The sequence below is a fragment of the Danio rerio genome, chromosome 16 (assembly GCF_049306965.1).
Source record: "Danio rerio strain Tuebingen ecotype United States chromosome 16, GRCz12tu, whole genome shotgun sequence".
NCBI lineage: Eukaryota > Metazoa > Chordata > Actinopteri > Cypriniformes > Danionidae > Danio > Danio rerio.
The window spans coordinates 50,260,678-50,280,147 of record NC_133191.1 but is presented as its reverse complement, the minus strand read 5'-3'; the positions used below and the strand labels follow the sequence as shown (position 1 = coordinate 50,280,147).

Sequence of the window (19,470 nt, the reverse complement as noted above, 5' to 3'; positions counted from 1 at the left end):
TTGTTAGATTAAGCATTTGATGCTGATGATGATATGAACAATAAGCATCATAAAACGCTTATTTTTCTAAACATGCTTGATAAGACTTCGTTTATAAGCTAGTGCTACACTGAATTTCAATAAAATGTGCGAAAGTAAAAAAAAATGTGAAAAAAAACCTCAAAGCAGGTAAACATGCGCAGTAATGCAGAAAAAAATACAGTTTTATTGTTTTGATGCTTGAAATCTTTGTTGACTTTGAACGAAACAAAATAATAAAAAAAAAATTACAAAATATATAAATATTTTTAAAAAATTATATTTTTTATAAAAAATAAATATAATTTTAAATATCCATGTAATATTACATAAATAATACTAAAACAGATATGTATGCTGCAAAAGATAAATCCAGATTGAGTGCAATGCAAAAATAAAGAGAAATTGAATTGAACTAAAAAAGGAATGCAATTAAATAGTAGTGCTGCATAACATAATGTTTCAGCATCGATATCGCAATGTGCGCATCTGCAATAGTCACAACTCAAGATATGCAGTGTTTAACTATAATTAGTCTGAATTATAGTTGACCAGGTGCCACAGAACACATCTGATTTGTAGAGTCATTGCTAGGTTTAATTATAGTAGAGTGAAAGTTTATCATTTGCATGCTTTTAAGACCTTTGACTGAGCATTTTTAAACAATGTATGGAGGTGTAAAAAAATTTTAAAAAATAATTTTTAAAAACTATTTATATGATTTATGCATCAGAAAAAAAACAGAAACTTTTAAACTTAGAATCTTTGTCTTGTTTCTAGTACAAATATTTACATTTCAAAGCAAAATAAGATAATTTAATTATTAAATTGGCAGAAAACGTGAAAGCAATAAGAAACAAGACAAATCAATTAGTTTTTTGCATCATGATTGTTCAATTTCTGTACCTAAATGCTGTTAGACTCCCCTGAAGACCGTCAAATAGAGCTATTCAAACCATCTTGTGAAACTGTACTTGTACTGCTGTGTTTATTGCAGAAAATTAATATACCATGACATCAGATTTTTTCAATATCGTGCAGCCCTATTAAATGGCATTAAAATTAAGGTAAAATAAAATGGGTCAATTAAAAAATAATAATAAGTATGCATCATACATCAACTATTGCTCACTAATGTAAAGGTGTAACAAATCTCCAAAAATGTATTGTTTTTAATTATTTATACGATTTATGAAAAAAAGCTTAGAAAACTTAAAAACTTTTAAACTTTGAGTTTTTGTCTTGTTTTTAGTACAAATATTTACATTCAAATTCAATTTCTGTACCTGAATGCTGTTACTCCCCTGAACACCGTCAAATACAGCTATTTAAATCATCTTGTGAAACTGTATTTATATCGAAGTGTTTGTTGCAGAAAAATAAAATACAGCAATATCAGATTTTTCCAATATTGTGCAGCCCTATTAAATGGCATTAAAATGAGAGGCAAAATACAATGGTCGGTTTAAAAAAAACAACAATTAAGCATCATGTATCAACTGCTTTTCACTAATTTTGAACATCTGATTAATTCTAAGTATCTTTCATGTGTAGACTTTGAAAATAGCCAATGAGTCCACCCGGCAGGACTTCCAGCGCGAGGCTGAGCTGCTCACGGTGCTTCAGCACGAACACATTGTGCGCTTCTACGGTGTGTGCGCAGACGGAGAACCCCTGGCCATGGTGTTTGAGTACATGCGACACGGAGACCTCAACCGCTTTCTAAGGTCAGTCTAATAACCAGCAGCCACTCACAATGAATTAACTACAGTGGCAGCAATGCGGCGTAGCGGTCGAAAACTGACCAGCTAAAAGAGACCTCTGAGAAAGAGCTTCAATTTGCTGTCCTAGGAAAACCTCAGAAACACAAACACATGTTTTTGTTTGGATGGATATGGCATAGAGCGTCTGTGAAATTACAGTAGTAGAGAAAAGAACGTTTTAAGGTGTCATGAACTGCATTTTCAGGTCCTTTGAGGAAGATTTACAGTGTAATGTGATTTTTTTTTACATGAAAAAATTCATCATTTATATCTTATAGCGTATTTTATATCTTGAGCCTAATATTTTGAAGCCCTATGTTTTAATAGGGGATAGATTTGGATATTTAAATAATAAAGGAATGCTGCTTTGATGTACGTTGAAAACATCTGGCTCTATTTTAATGATCTGGAGATGGTTAAAAGGCCATGATGGCTATGAGGCCAGTGAGCAAATTTGGCCATGCGGCCAGGGCTAAACCCCTATTCTTTTTTTTTTTTTATTGACCACAGAGAGTCAAGTAATCAGTTTAACGTTCATCCGAAAGACGGTGCTCACTGAGCAGTATAGAGTCACTATCAATATACTGAGGCATTAGGACCCACGCAGACCACAGGTTGAGCGCTCCCCCTGCCGGCCTCACTTATTTAAGAACCAAAGTGTTCAAAATTTTCGATTCACTTAAAAAAAAAAAAAGACCTTTTCTTCTTGTTCAAAACACTTATTTAAAATCAGGGGGAAACAACTAAATTCTCAAGGTTTTTTGGGGTGGGGGGGGGGGGGGGGAATTAATTGTTTTTGTGTTCAATCCATTTAAATTTGTAAAAATGATTAAGTTAGCTTAATTGATTTGTGAATGCAGCATTTTTTACAGTGTATGCAAATCCAGTGGTCACAAGCCTTTTTAACCCAAGATCCCTAAACTCGGCATTGCTGAACCCATCAAAAAACTCAACAGAAAAATAAAGCTACATTTAAAATTTATATTTCCAGCTGGAGGCATTTAATTTAACATTTTTAACAATGTTAAAGCACTAGTTTGACCTACTTTAATCTGTTTAATTGATAAAACCGCAATTGACATGTTGGCGCCCACTGCAAAACTATTAGCCAGTCATACTAATGGGCATTTACTTCTGGGTCTACTGTCTGCTATATGTTTTTTTTTAATTTAAGTTATTAGAGTGCTCAAAATAGGACAGAAATTAGCGCATTACCCCTAAATAATGATTTTATTTACTGCATGATAACTTCATAAGCAGAGCCCATAGAACAGCTAAATATGTGTTTTTTAAAGCACTTTTCGACCCTGTAAGTCATGCCAAGACAAAAGAAGAAACAAGCCAGCTTGGTAGCTTTGTTTCAACAAAAGTTTTTTTAAATCAGTAATTATCTGAAGTCAGAAACTTGTCACATGATGTCAAAAAAATGAAGGTAAATTTGATTCATCAATCTATTAACATTTAAAAGGGCTGCTCAAGTGTTACTAGTTAAGGTCAAGTTGAGTAGTTGAAGTTGCAAAAGTCTTTTCTTCCCTATTGTGATGTGCAAACAGCTTCACGGACCAGATAAATAGTATTAAGGAAGAACTTGATTTTGACTGGGGGAATTCGATGGTGGCGATGGATTAATTTGTGCCAGAACATGCCGACTCCGGATCTGGCACCTCTGAAATTTGATCCGGCACCTCATTTTACTTATTTTCATTTTATTTTTAAGTGCAGGGGGTTGGGGGTGGTGGTTGCCAATCGGTAAGTGAAGAGGAGGAGGGGGGGGTACGGTGGCAGGACAGATTGACCGGTGCTCCCTATGGTATACCCATAGTGGTACCCATAGGTATACCTCACAGCAAGAAGCTGATTTGAGCCCCCGCTGGGTCAGTTGGCAGTTCAGTGAGGAGTTTGCATGTTCTCTCCGTGTTCACATGGGTTTCCTCCAGGTGCTACTGTTTCCCCCACAGTTCAACGACAAGCGCCATAGGTGAACTGAATTAACTAAATTGTCCGTAGTGTATGAGTGTGTGTGCGTGTGTGAATGCGAAAGTGTATGGGTATTTTCCAATGCTGGAATGCAGCTGAAAGGGCATCCGGAATAGTTGGTGGTTCATTCTGCTGTGGCACCCCCTGATAAATAAGGCACTAAGCCAAAGGAAATGAATTAAATAATTGGATGGTTGGAGTTTGTCATTGGTGGATCTAATGTGATCGACAGGTTGAGCCCATAATTATGTCAATAAATACATCATCAGTAAAGACTAAATGTGGTTAAAGATGGAGGAAAACAAATAATATTCATTTTAAATGACACTTAAATTTCACAGTGACTAATAATCTTGCTTGCAAGTCAACTTCTGGTCTTTCAAGTTACATCCATATCCAAAAATGTAACCGCATTCACATCTACTGAGCCAAACCTTCAAGCTGAAATGCGAATCCTGTTTTTGCGATGCTCCAGTCTTAATTAAGACATAAAGTTGACTGAAGTATGAAGTGGCTGATGGGAGATTGACTGGCCATATGTCCCAGCACAGCTGAGTCTCGGTGCGTAAAGATCCAGTCTGTTTGCCAGGTGGTTTGCTGGGGCCAGATTGGGAGTGGGGACATGTGAATGTTTGAGGGGGAGATGAAATCGCATTTTCACGTGTATGGATGTGGCTCCAGTCTCAGTTTCCAGCTGTCCCATCCTGCCACCTGCCTGATAAACTAATAGGATCACACGCTAAACCTCAGAGAGAGTTTGGATGCTTATATTAGGATGAATGGAGACAGTGGTTTGCACATTGAGGCCTGACATGCAAGGCAATGGTGAGCTATGGTGCGTCTGCTGTCATTTAGCAGATGTTTTCTTTCCCAAAGAGACTTGCAGGACTACAAAGAGACTCTGGAGTTCGTTAGAAATTATTAAAGTATAAATCATGCATCACAGATTGTGTTCAAATGTGTTCAGAATGGATATTGATGATTGAATACCGTCAAATGCTTATAAGTAGCCAACAATAAAAAATAAGATGTATTTTTTAGTTTTGTGCAAAAACATGCCACACATTCATTAAACTTCCATTCATTTAAAACCTTGCTAACTTTATAAGTGGACCCCATAGAAAAAATATGTGTGTGTTTAAGCATTTCATGTCCCCTGTAAGTCATGCCAAGACAAAAGAAAAAAAAAAGCTTGCTTGGCAGCTTGTTTTTTGAACCAGTGGGGATGATCTGAAGTCTGAAACCTGTTTTTAGAGTAGAATGAACTCTGATATGTCCAAAACATTAAGGGAAATTTGATTTCTCATTAAATAAACATTTGGTAGGCCCGCTCTATTGTTACTAGTTGAAGTTGCAATATGTATCCAATGTGTATCCAAGTTAAACAGCTTCAACATATGGCAAACATTCATTAGGCTAGCAATATAGTACTAGCCTAAGGAATTAGTCCTAAAACCTGGCATAAATGTGTGTCTTTAGTTATTTGATCGTAGGTGGCCAGCAAAGATGCAGTATTGCTTCCACCTTGAATACACATGCATTTAAATGGATCAATTTTGACTGCATGAATTTGGATTTTATTAGTTAGGTTTCCATTCAAAGATGTGAATTATAAGTAGGTGTAAAACTGAAGTATTGTATACAACATTTGCAAATAAAGTACCTTTTCCTCTTTCTTTCCCATTAAGTCAAAAACAAAACAATCATCTCTTCCTGATAAATAGGTGCCAAATATAATTCACAAATGCAATATGCAGCAGAGAAGTCACAATGGGTATTTTTTTATATAGTGGATTACACTACCTGACAAAAGTCTTGTGTTAGATTCCAATTGTAAGAGCTAAAAATCCAAAACAAAAAATCTTTTGGAAAACTGGCGAAAGGTGGATTTACCAATTAATCATCTGTCGAACTGAATCCCAATCATCACAAATACTGCAGAAAACCTATTGGAACTTGCATGAACCCAAGATTCTCACAGAATTCAGTCAAGTTTGGTGAAGGAAAAATCATGGTTTGGGGTTACATTCAATATGGGGGTGTGTGGGAGATCTGCAGAGTAGATGGCAACATCAACAGCCTGAGGTATCAAGACATTTGTGCCGCCCATTACATTACAAACCACAGGAGAGGGCAAATTCTTCCGCAGGATAGCACTCCTTCTCATACTTCAGCCTCCACATCTAAGTTCTTGAAAGCAAAGAAGGTCAAGGTGCTTCAGGATTGGCCATCCCAGTCACCAGACATGAACATTATTAATAATGTCTGAGGTAAGATGGACGAGGCATTGAAGATGAATCCAAAGAATGTTGATGAACTCTGGGAATCCTGCAAGAATGCTTTCATGACTTTATTAATAAGTTATTCAATTCTTGCAGAAATGTATGGATGCAGTCCTCCAAGCTCATGGGAGTCATTGACAATATTCATTCTGTTTCTACTGCAGCATGACTTTATATTCTATACTGTACATTATTTCTATTAAGTGAACAGACTTTTGTCCAAGCAAAGTCAGACCTTACTGTCTTAAATAAAAAAATTTTTTAAATCAAGGCATGATCATTTTTATTTTGGTTAAATAAGCATATTCTAGAGGCCTTTGCCTTTCATATAAACCACTTCAGATACCAAACGATCAACTAGAAGATAATAACAGAAGTTATTATCTGTTGTTGTTAAAACTTAGATAGGCGACAAGACTTTTGTCAGGTAGTGTGTGTTCAATTACGTAGCAGAACAACAATACAGCTCAACTTGAACTTGAAACATGGTTTTCTCATTCTTTAAGTTCCATTACCATCATCCTGAAGTCAAAAGTTTTGGTAATGGTTTAATTTTCACAAAAAATAGATTAGTAATATCCCATTTGGGCTTAAATAAATGTATGTTTGTAAACAGAATATATACTAAACCATGAGTAAAAAGACCTGCACACACAAAATGCTCATGACACACACAGCAGAGGGAGCACTTGAAGTAAATTAGTATGCCATTCTGAACACATCCAAACTCTCCTTCTGTACATATACAGAGCAGCTGTAACATACTGTAATGCGTGTTGTTTTTGTACAGGGCTCACGGTCCCGATGCTCGTATATTAGATGAGATGAAGGTTCCTCCGATGGGTCAGTTGACTCTTCCTCAGATGCTCCACATTGCCGCTCAGATCGCCTCAGGAATGGTGTACCTGGCGTCCCTTCATTTTGTCCACAGAGACCTGGCCACAAGGAACTGTCTAGTGGGAGAAGGGCTGGTAGTGAAGATCGGGGACTTTGGGATGTCAAGAGACATTTACAGTACTGACTACTACAGGGTAAAAACATACAACACATTATTACAGCTAAGATATAATTCTCAAATGATCTACCAGTTTTGTGGTGTTGGTCTATAGTGTATATATAATCCTTTTACATTGAACCCTTTTATACTTTTTTCCCTCTTTCTGTTTAAAGGAGAGAAGATTTTTTTCAACACATTTCTAACTCATTTCTAATGACGGATTTTTTTTTTCTTTGCCATGATGACAGTAAATTATATTTGACTTGATATTTTTTAAGACACTAGTATTCAGCTTAAAGTGACATTTAAAGGCTTAACTAGGTTGATTAGAACCCTGTTTAATGGGGCTAATAATATTGACCTTAAAATGTTTTTTTAAAAAAAGTAAAACTGCTTTTATTCTAGCAGAAACAAAAGAATTGGGACTAAATTATTATAGGAAATACAGGGGGAAAATCACCTTGTGCTGATAAACATAATTTAGGAAATATATATATATATATATAAAAAAAAAAAGCATTTACAAGAGGGCTGATCATTTTGAATTCAACTGTATATTGATTTAAAAATAATTAATCATCAATTATTAAGATTCAGCTATCAGATTTGCTATATTTTCAATAAAACAACTGTCAATCAAATATTTTCCAAATTGAATAATATTTAATGCCAAAAATTAAACACCAAAATAATCAAGAAAATAATTAATTATACACAACAAAATATTAATTTTCTTCTTGTTTCAAGCCGCATATAAAAAAATTAAATCAAGAAGCATTTTTAAGAAAAATACACAACATTGTTTTGTTTTCAGAAATAAGAAGTCAAAATTAAGAGACTTTTTCTTAAAAACAAGCTAAATTATCTGTCAGTGGGACAAGTAAAAGCATCTTTTATTTTAAACTGGATAAATCAATTGTTATTTTTGAGTTTTCATATGAAAATGTTTTGTTGATTATGATTAAATGTATTTGTGTTCGAATAAATATTTTAAGAGTTGATTATACTGTTCGAAACAAATCAAATCAAATCTTAAAACCAAAAAACAAGTTTATTTTATTCACCCCACTGGCAGATAAGTTAGCTTATTTTCAGAAAAAAATCACTTAAATTTGACTTAATATCTCTGAAAACAAAACCATATTTTATACTTGTTTAGAAAATGCTTCTTGATTTAAGATTTTTTAGTTGTTTGGACTAGAAACAAGACAATAAAATAATTAATTATTTTGATAACACTTCATTAACTATTATTAATTAGTTGCTTATCACACTGTAAAACCCAACAGTCAACTTTATCAAGTGAAATGGGTGTAGTTAACTCAAAATTGACTGAAAGTTTCATTTGAAGAGTTTTGAACTCAGAGTTGAAGGTAATGAGTTCATTAAATAGCTCATTGCTTCAACTTAAATGGAGTAAGTTCACAGAACTCATGTAGATAAGTATAACTCAAATGGTTAGTGGCAATCAGTTTCCTCTTAACTTGTTTGGTTTTACAGTACTCAGCGGGTTTGAGTTCTCTTCATGTATTGGGTTTTACTGTGCTCAAATTGCTTCATTTACTCAAATGGATTAAGTTCACAGCACTCAGTAGGATTAGTTTTTTAACTTAAAAAGTTTGTTGCAATCAGTTTCATAACATTAACTTATCGGGTTTTACAGTGCATGCACACAGCTAGCATACTGCCTGTAAGTACTTATAAACTGCATATTAATAAAAACATGTCTAATTTCGCACAATTATACTCTACATCTCTAATACCTAAACTCTACTACAACAACTACATTAATGGAATATGTTGTTTACTAAAGGAAATGCTTTCGTTTTTACACTAAAAACATTTTTTTGCTGCTTGTTCAAACTACTTATTTATAATGAGCTGAATCAACAATTCTTAAGGTTTTTGTTGAAAACTTAATTATTTTATGTTCAATCAACTTAAATTTGTAGCAACAATGAAGTTAACAGTTTACAGTGTAGTAAATATGTGTTTATTTACCCTCTGCAGAGATGTTTGGTAGTGATTTGTCCACATTTACATCCTCAGGTCGGAGGCAGGACGATGCTGCCCATTCGCTGGATGCCACCGGAAAGCATTATGTACAGGAAGTTCACCACAGAGAGTGACATCTGGAGCTTCGGAGTCGTTTTGTGGGAAATCTTCACCTATGGCAAACAACCCTGGTATCAGCTATCCAACAGTGAGGTACATTACCTTATTTGTTTTAGTTTATTTCTGCTATATTCATTCATCCATTTTATTATATTTGTCAATGTCAAAATATATTATTTTGAGTTTCACTGAAAAATAAAAATCTCACAGGTTTAGAACAAAAAGATGTATATTTTTTGTTTATCCATCCTATATTAATCAGAATTTTATCAGTTTTTGAGGTGTTTTTTTTTTTGAGGTGTAAAATGATCGTACACATCAAAAAGTAAATCTTAGGTTTAGAACAAGAAGATAAAATAATTTTGTTCCTATTTATGCTACCTTAATCTGCATTTTTTTGTGGGTTTTTTTCCTGTTGTTTGGGGGAATAAAAAATTATCATACATCAAATTTAAAATTTAAAACAAAAAAAAGATATAATACATTTTTTTACACTACATTAATCAGATTTTTTGTGCTGTTTTTTTTCTCTTTTTTTGGAGAATTAAAAAAAACATAAAACATAAAAATATACATTTATGTATAAAAATATACATAAAACATACATAAAAATATATCTTTTGTGTTTCAGTGAAAAAAAAATCTAAAGTTTAGAACAAAAATATAATTTTTTGTTTATTAATGCTACATTATTTATGAATTTTATTATAATTTTGCTTTTTTGGAGGAACATACACTCACTGGCCACTTTATTAGGTACATCTTACAAATACTGGGTTGGACCCTCATTTGCTATAATCCTTTGTGGCATAGATTCAACAATGTACTGGAAATATTCTTGAGATTTCGGTCCATATTGATATGACGGCATCACGCAGTTGCTGCAGATTTGTTGGCTGCACATCTATGATGCAAATCTGCCGTTCCACCACATCCCAAAGTTACTCTATTGGATTGAGGATCTGGTGACTGTGGAGGCCATTTCAGTACAGTGAACTCATTGTCATGTTCAAGAAACCAGTCTGAGATGATTCTCACTTTATGACATGCTGCGTTATCCTGCTGAAAGTAGCCATCAGAAGATGGGGACACTGTGGTCATAAAGGGATGGACATGGTCAGCAACAATACTCAGTAGGCTGTGACACGATGCTCAATTGGTACTAATGGGCCCAAAGTGTGCCAAAAAGTATCCCTCGCACCATTACACCACCACTACCAGCCTGAACTATTGATGCAATACAGGATGGATCCATGCTTTCATGTTGTTGATGCCAAATTCTGACCCTTACCATCCGAATGTCGCAGCAGAAAAAATGCTAGCCTCAGTTTCCTGTTTTAAGCTGACAGGAGTGGCACCCGTTGTGGTCTTCTGCTGCTGTAGCCCATCTGCCTCAAGGTGCCCATCTGCCTCAAGGTTGGATGTGTTGTGCATTTAGAGATGCTCATCTGCATTCCTCTGTTGTAACAAGTGGTTATTTAAGTTACTGTTGCCTTTCCATTAGCTGGAACCAGTCTGGCCATTCTCCTTTGACTTCTGGCATCAACAAAGCATTTGCGCTTAAGGGATATTTTCTCTTTTTCAGACCATTCTCTGTAAACCCAAAAGATGGTTGTGCGTGAAAATCCCAGTAGATCAGCAGTTTCTGAAATACTCAGATCAGTCCGTCTGGCACAAACAACCATGCCACATTAAAAGTTACTTAAATTACCTTTCCCCCCGTTCTGATGTCTGGTTTGAACTGCAGCAGATCGTCTTGACCATGTCTACATGCTTAAATGCTGCCATGTGATTGGCTGATTAGAAATTTGCGGTAAAGAGCAGTTGGACAAGTGTAACTAATAAAGTGGCCAGTAAGTGTAAATATGATCATACAGTGTGTCCTTTTAAGTTTCACTGAAAAACAAAAATCACGCAGGTTTAGAACAAAAAGATATAATAATTTTGTTCCTGTTCATGCGACTTTCATCAAAATTGTATTATTAATATTATCCTCTTTTTTTGGAGGAATAAAAATTGATAATACATCCAACCATGTACTTTTTTTTTCACCAAAAAATAAAAAATAAAAATCACACAGGTTAAGAACAACAGCAAATGAATTTTCATTAGTCAGTAAGCGATTTCAGTAAGATTTACCAGCAGTGACAGGAGAAATTGAATCTGTCTGAAGGCATCAGTGCTGGTCAGTGAGTTAAAAAAGCAAACAGACACAGAGCTATTCCCAAACCTTCATCCTGATGCCAACATCCATTTTGGATCAGACTGTGCTCTTAAGCACTTATGATGAGCAAGTGGATCAATAGATTTTTTTGGATCCAGACTGCTCAGATTAGGCACCAAAAAGTGGACTCTGGTGCGACCACAACTGCACTATTATGCTGGAGAAGCCTCTCTTCTTTCAGCAGAGAGGTAGATCGCTTTCCTGCCGACTCGATTTTAATCCCATTAAAGCTCATCTTCGCCTTGGGCCGACGTTGTTTAACCTCGTTAACCTAATCCATCCCAAGCCCTGATGGACACAGCTAATTATGGCCAGTCTAATTGTATGGGACGGAGACGGATTGTGGGTGAATTTCCATCTGTGAGGACGGGGGGGGGGGTGCCAGACTCTCAGAAGGGGTCAATGGGAATTTTTGTTAATTTATTGCAGTGATTGAAAGCCCATTTGAGAATGATGTTGTGTGGTGCTGACAGTCTCTTCACCTCATTGGATTAAGAGGCAACGCTATAAGAGCTTAAAGTCACTGCCGTTTTTTAAATAGAAACTAGAAATAGCCTTGTAGAGAATGAGTGATTCTTTACACTCACGTGCCGACTATAGAAACGAGAGTAAAATCTCATTTATTTTGATTTTCAGTTAGTATAAAATACACGTGTATATACAAGTCAAAATTATTAGCCCTCCTGTGATTTATTTTGTTTTTTGTTTTTTCAAATATTTCACAAATGATGAAATACAGAGCAATGAATTTTTCACAGGATTTCCTAAAATATTTTTTCTTCTGGAGGAAGTCTTATTTGTTTTATTTTGGCTAATAAAACTTTTTAAAAAAATCTATTTTAAGGTCAATATTATTAGCCACCTTAAGCATTTTTTTCGATGGTCTATCGTTATACAATGACTTGCCTAATTACCCTGACCTGTCTAATTAACCTATAGTAGTTAAGCCCTTAAATGTCACTTTAAGCTGTATAGAGGTGTCTTGAAATAAATCAGTTATTAGAAATGAGTTATTAAAACTATTATGTTTAGAAATGTGTTGAAATGATCTTCTCTCCGCAAAAATCTAGCACTGAAAATCTACATTTGAATATCTGTTTTCTTTGTGGGAATGTTTGTATAATAATCTTTAAGGAAAAAGTAAGTAAACAAAACAAAGCATTTAAATAAATAAATAAATAAATGAAGTCAAAATTATTAGCCCCCCTTTGATTTTTTTTCTTTTTTAAATATTTCCAAAATAATATTTTTTCTCTTTTAGAGAAAGTCTTTGTTTTACTTTGGACTAGAATAAAAGCAGTTTTAAATTTTTTATACACCATTTTAAGGACAAAATTATTAGCCCCTTTAAGCTACATATTTTTTTCGACAGTCTAAAGAACAAACCATCATGATACAATAATTACCCTAACCTGCCTAGTTAACGTAATTACACTAGTTAAGCCTTTAAATGTCACTTTAAGCTGTATAGAAGTGTCTTGAAAAAGGTCTAGTCAAATATTATTTACTGTCATCATGGCAAAGATAAAATAAATCATCTATTAGAAATGAGTTATTAAAACTATTATGTTGTTGAAAAAAATCTGCTCTCCGTTAAACAGAAATTGGGGAAAAAAAATAAACATGGGGGCTAATAATTCTGACTTCAACTGTATATATATATATATATATATATATATATATATATATATATATATATATATATATATATATATATATATATATATATATATATTAAAATGCTAAGTTGAAACATATGATTGCAAATAATTATTAAATTATAATTGTAATATTTTACACTAATATAATAAAGGTAATGCATTTCAAAATAAAATTATTCTTATTAAAAATGAATCAAATATTTATAAAAAATGTATAGCTTTATTAGCTCTGTAAAAGCATTTCTATTTTGAAGTGTAAAAAATAATAAATGATACTGCACAATAAATGATATTGTACACATGTGGACCTCAGGAAAAATGCTAAATAATAATAATGAAATAAAATATTTACATATATTTAAATACCAAATTATTTGCCCTCTTGTATTTAGTTTTTCAAATACTTCTAAAAGATTTATACATAATAGTTTAAAAAACACATTTTTGCTAACTAATATATTTAGTCAGCTTAAAGCAACATTTAAAGGCTTAACTAGGCTATTTAGGTTAACTAGGCAAGTTAAAATAATAGACAAGTAATTTTATAACCGTGGTTTGTTCTGTAGCCAATCAAAAAATTTAATCTTAGAGGGCTAATAATATTAATGACATATTTGAAAAAAAAAACTGCTTAAATCCAGCCAAACTAAAAGAAAAAAATCCGGAATAAAAATATATTAGGAAAAACTGTGAAAATATCCTTGATCTGTTAAACATCTCTTAAGAAATATTTGACAAATTTCACAGGAGGAATAATATTCTAACTGGACTTCAGAATAAATTTAAAGTAATGATTTGGATGGAAAAAGAAGTGTGTGAGGAAAAAAATGTTTTTACTATATTACCCTATCCCCAGGCCATTGAGTGCATCACGCAGGGCCGAGAGCTGGAGCGGCCTCGCACCTGCCCAAAAGAAGTGCACCTCCTGATGCAGGGCTGCTGGCAGAGAGAACCACAGCAAAGGTTGGTCATCAAGGACATCTACAGTCGCCTCGTGGCCCTCGTCAAAAACCCACCCGTCTACCTGGACATCCTGGAGTAGCAGTTGATCAGCCCATAAAAAATGACACACTTCTGAAAGCAGGCTGAGAAGGAAACAAACAAACAAAAAAAATCAATGGTGGGTTTTGGCACGGACAGAACGGACAAACTGTCTCAAATGTGTGCAGTATGAACATTTCCGGTGTTTGTTGACTTGTGTGTGTTTAATCCACTGAATGCCTGTCCACGTGTTTCAAGATGCAGACTGAACAGTGGACACTTTGAATATGCATTAGTGGAAATGGCTGATGGATCTCCACACTAGATTTTCTATTCGAGGATACTGACGTCACAGTCTTGTAATTAAAGGTGAAGTGTGCCATTTTGTTTTCTGCATGTATTGTAATATGCAGACACTTAGTAGGCTGATGTTTCGATAAATGTATCTGGCTCTATTTGTTTGAGCATCCCGCCCAGATTGACATTGCAACAGCACTTCAAATAATGATGTGAGATTAGAGGCGGGGCTTAGTGTTTGTTTGACCAGGTAGAGACAGGTAGAGTGAAAACAACAACTTATAATCCTTTCATATGTGTTCATAAACCATGGTGATTTTCATTTAAAAAAGATGAAGTCTTAAAGAGATAGTACACCCAAAAATGTACTCACCATTTACTAATCCTCCAAACCTTTATGAAGTTTCTGTCTTCTGTTGAACACAAAAGAAGATATTTAGAAAAATGTTTGTAGACCTGCAACCAATGACTTCCATAATAGAAAAAACACATACTATGGAAGTGACTGGTTACAGGTTTCCAACATTTTTCAGAATAATTGCTTTTGTGTTCACTGAGTAAATAAAGACAGAATTTGGGGTTTTGTGTGAACTATCCCTTTAAATCACGAATAAACATATGTTTCTGTATTATACCTTCAGATCCTGATTTTCACTTTTGGTAAATTATGAATTACATACTTCACCTTTGACCATCAAGTCCATTTTCTATGTAATGTGCCTCAAAAACAAGACTCTTAAGTTGCTGTAGTTTACACGTTGTGCCAAGCTGATGCATTTTTTCAGTGTCTTGGGATTATGAATATATTACATCAACCTGTTATGCGTGATCTACACATGCATGTATTGTACATCTCTCAATGTTTACGGCTCCACTGTTCTGATTTATTTTTCTGCATCAAAAGCATCAAGAATTTCTGCAGAAATGTGGCTGTGTGGGGAAATGAATATTAACTTACTGCATACTAAAAACGTGTAGTATGAAATGGCATACTTTGAGTAGTATTTTTGTCACACGTATTGTGTTTAAGAAACTACAGGATTTAACAAGTGGACAAAATTTCCGATTGAATTTGTGTGTTGTTTGATGAATTATCAGGCTTTCCAGAACAGAAATCTGAGCACTTGAAAAAGTCAGGCTCAAAAATTCTTTCATTTTATTTACATATTATGGGTTCAATTACTTTGTCAGGGGGACTCCTAACCACTCCTTAAATCGTAAAAAAAACATTCATTCATTTATTTTCCTTTGGCTTAGTCCCTTTATGAATGTGGGGTCACCACAGCGGCACACACGCAGCAGATGCCCTTCCAGCCACAACCTATTACTGGGAAACACTCATAAACATTCATTCACACACATACACTACGGATAATTTAGGTTAACCTATACTGTATGTCTTTGGACTTGAGAGGAAACTGGAGCACCCGGAAGAAACCCACACAGAAACAAGGCTCGAACTACCGACCTTCTTGCTGTGAGGCGAACGTGCAACCCACTGCACCACTGTGCAGCCCTAATTTCATCATTAGAATTGCAAATTCAAATAGAAATTGCAAAACAATAGAAATTGTTTTGAAAAATCAGCTGCCCACTGTATTTGTTTACTTTTTGTTTTTGTAATAGGCTAGAAAAATATTTATAATTCAACAGCCTATATATTAGTTATTGGCTTTCAAATATAGTTATATACACAATTATTAGCCCCCCAGTGCATTTAATTATTTATCAATTATGTCCTGTGATGTTAAACAGATTTTTTTTCTATTTTTTTTTTAAATATGGTTTAAAACAATTTTTAAATAACTACTTTATCTGTCATATTGACAGTACATCATATTTTACATTTATTTTGAAGATACTACTATGCAACTTAAAGGCCAATTTAATTTTCTTTAAAGGCACATTTCTTTAATTAGGCAAGTCATTGAACAACAATAACTACATTTACATTGACATCAGTAAACAAATTATTTGCCTTAATCTGAATAAGACAATAATATGATTAAGGTTTTAACGTGTTGCTTTTTTAATGTTTCTTTCATGATCCCGTTTTACATGTTATAGCACATAATTTGATTAACATCATGGCGTCACAGCGCTATTCACATTTTCTCCAAAGTTTCATGTAATTTCGGTTGTTTCATTTTTGATTTGTCGATTTTAACTAGTTTGGCACTTTCACTTTCATTTAGGAACATTTCATGTGTGCCCCCCGTTACAAACTGAGGTATTGGATGCGATTAACTGCTGGAAGAGTGTTGTTTTAATGGAATTTGATAGTGCACGCCGCATGGGGGAAAAACCTCTGCATTTTGCAATTTAGGTGTCTGTGGTCCTTCTCTGACTCGGTAGGTGTCGGATAGACTATCCTGTTGCAAAATGTGATGAAAATCCAACACGATAATAGTCTGATTGCACTTCAATAATGCGACTAAAATCAGCAACTGATACTCCACATCTTAATTTTATTTCTGTTTAGTTTGATTATAACTTTACATGGTAGACTCTTAATCAGAGTATTGTCTTAATCATATTCAAATCAGATTATTGGCATCCATGTAAACGTACTCAGTGATTTGTTCTGTAGTCAAAGACAGCATCTTAAAAGGGGGGGTAATAATATTGATCTAGCGCTTTTATGTTTTTTTATATAATTGCCAGACAAATAAAATAAATAAATAAATAAAGTCTTTTTTTCTTAAAATAGAAATATCATTGAAAATACTGTGGAAAAACTTCATTTACTGTACAAGTGCACTACAAAAATTATCCTTATCCGCTGTCTGTGAATCGTCTTTCCAAAGATTAATATTTCTTTATACGATGACCAGTTTTTACACATAAGTGCTCAAAAAGACACGTTATACGTCTTTAATGAAATTAAAGCTGTGTTTTTTAAACTAAGACAGCAGAAGTCAATTATTTTTTTTCATTATTTAGCCTGATATGTCCACTGCACCAAAATATTTTAAATGTTTCTCAAAATAAAATATATTGTGTTCAAAAGGGCAATTTTTTTTTGTTTTTTACACAGACATTTAAAAATAATATATTTTAGAGGAGTAATCACAATACCGTGAAATCGTGATACTTTTATCAAAGGTTATCATCTTGGCCGTTAGAATCTTTTTCCGTCCCATGCATAACATCAGGTACCATGTTTTTCTTGATCCATCTTCTGTTTCTTTTTTTTTTTGACAGTATAAAAACAGCTCAGTTATGTGTTGCTACTTTGTACAATGGTCTCAAACTTAATTCCTGGAGGGTCGCAGCTCTGCATAGCTTAGCTTTATCCATCTCCAAATCACACCTGCTTTATGGTATCTAGAAGTCTTGAAGACCTTGATCAGTTGGATCAGCTGTTTAATTAAGACTAGAGGAAAAGAGCAAAAGAGCTGTGGCCTTCCAGGAATCGAGTTTGAGACCTATATTGTAGAAAAACTAAAGTAGTATTTTAAAAAATTATTTGCAAAACAATTAGCAAGAAGACATGCAATCATACTAAGAGCAATTAGAAAATTGGAACAAACTGTGCTTGTGACTAATTTTGTGTCATGCATTCGCTCAAAAAAACTGAACATGGATGTTTTTATTTCAATAGTCTAAAAAAACAAGTTATGCAAGTCTTTAAGAGCCGGAACTCTCCAAACCTGAAAAACACAGCTTGTTCCAGTAGTCTCTTGCTTTACTTTAAATCATGATGCTTTTAAATCTAAATTTTAAGGCTAAAATGTTTCCAATTAATTGTATAACACCTGCTTTTTATTAGCAATCCCATTCATTTCAATGGCTCAGTAAGTGCACGCATGCAGCTCAGGAAATACACAACATGCCTGTTCATTGTTCACAACTTTATCAGTTATGAATTCACTGTATTTTGAGGCTATAAATGCCATATCAATAATCCCTACAGAGCCACACGCTGCAGAAATGATAAATAGCACATGTTAGTATGCACTTCCCAACACAGCCAGAATTACAGCATGATACTGGTGTAAGCCAGTCAATCAATCAAATGTTAATTTATGATAACAGCATGTTAAGCTATAGTGGTCAGTTTACCGTTTTGTTTCATTAATGGGTGCATCATTTGTATGTATTATTCGTGCCTCTTGTACATAGTTAATGATCTGCATTATTTTGCCTAAATCATTTTCTATTTGTACTTTTTTTATCTTTACTCTTACCTAGTGTACTAAATATGTTTCAAAATTGAAGGTTTCCATGTCTCCTAACACTATTAGGAGTTACAGCTTGGAATCATAACACAGTGATGAAATCAAAAATACATATTTCTTGAACAAAAATGTATAATATTCAAGTTGGCATCTGACAGTATCTTTTGTTTCATTGTACAAATAAATATAACGATTTGGATATGGACTTGGTTTATGATTTTGTGGATGTGGAATAGCTGTATTGAACAAGATTTTATTCGATCTTTTCATTGCCAGCTTTTGTTTGCCATATTGTTCATTTCACATTTTTGCTGCATAATGCTTATATAGTGCTGCTTATTGTGCTTGATGAATTTGCTGTCACTACAATACATTTGAGTCAGCAGACATACCATAGACTGCTGCTGTTTTATTTAAAACTAATTGTACATTTTATTATGCCCCATAAATCTGAAGCTCACCTTTTTTTTGGATCAAGACACAACTGTAGATTTTAATATAGTTTGGATTAGATTTAATTTTCTTTTTTACATTATTACTTTAATTTTAATTAGCTTTAAAAAAAGTTGTAGTTCTTGACATTTTTTTTTTAACAACATTTTTTATTTTAAACAGTCATGCAAATTGACAAAGGTTTAATTTAGCAGTTTAGCAAAACAACAACAACAATAAAACAAACTCGAAATAACTTTATACACTTTGAATGAAAAAATAATAAACAAATAAATAAATAATAATATTAAATAATACAGCAATAACATACAATCACCGGCCACTTTTTAGGCACACCTTACTAGTACTGAAAATATTTATAAGAGATTTTGGTCAATATTGACATGATAGCATCACGCAGTTACTGCATATTTATCGTCTGCACATCCATGATGCGAATCTCCTGTTACACCACATCCCAAAGGTGCTCTATTGGATTGAGCCCTGGTGACTGTGGAGGCCATTTGAGTACAGTGAACTTA

The 19,470-nt window shown here is 33.8% G+C and overlaps 1 protein-coding gene across 2 annotated transcripts in view; it reads left to right on the top strand.

The window, feature by feature from the left end:
- Positions 1-18,695, top strand: part of ntrk1 (neurotrophic tyrosine kinase, receptor, type 1) — a 62,338-nt gene extending 43,643 nt beyond the window's left edge. The window contains exons 14-17 of one of the 2 annotated variants that reach the window (XM_073924580.1): positions 1,573-1,745; positions 6,831-7,071; positions 9,087-9,245; positions 13,894-18,695. In XM_073924580.1, coding sequence (XP_073780681.1) covers positions 1,573-1,745; positions 6,831-7,071; positions 9,087-9,245; positions 13,894-14,079 — 759 coding nt within the window. In that variant the 3' untranslated portion in view covers positions 14,080-18,695. The remainder of the gene's footprint in view (positions 1-1,572; positions 1,746-6,830; positions 7,072-9,086; positions 9,246-13,893) is intronic. The other variant, NM_001301356.1, reaches the window with a different exon arrangement.
- Positions 18,696-19,470: the final 775 nt, after the last annotated feature.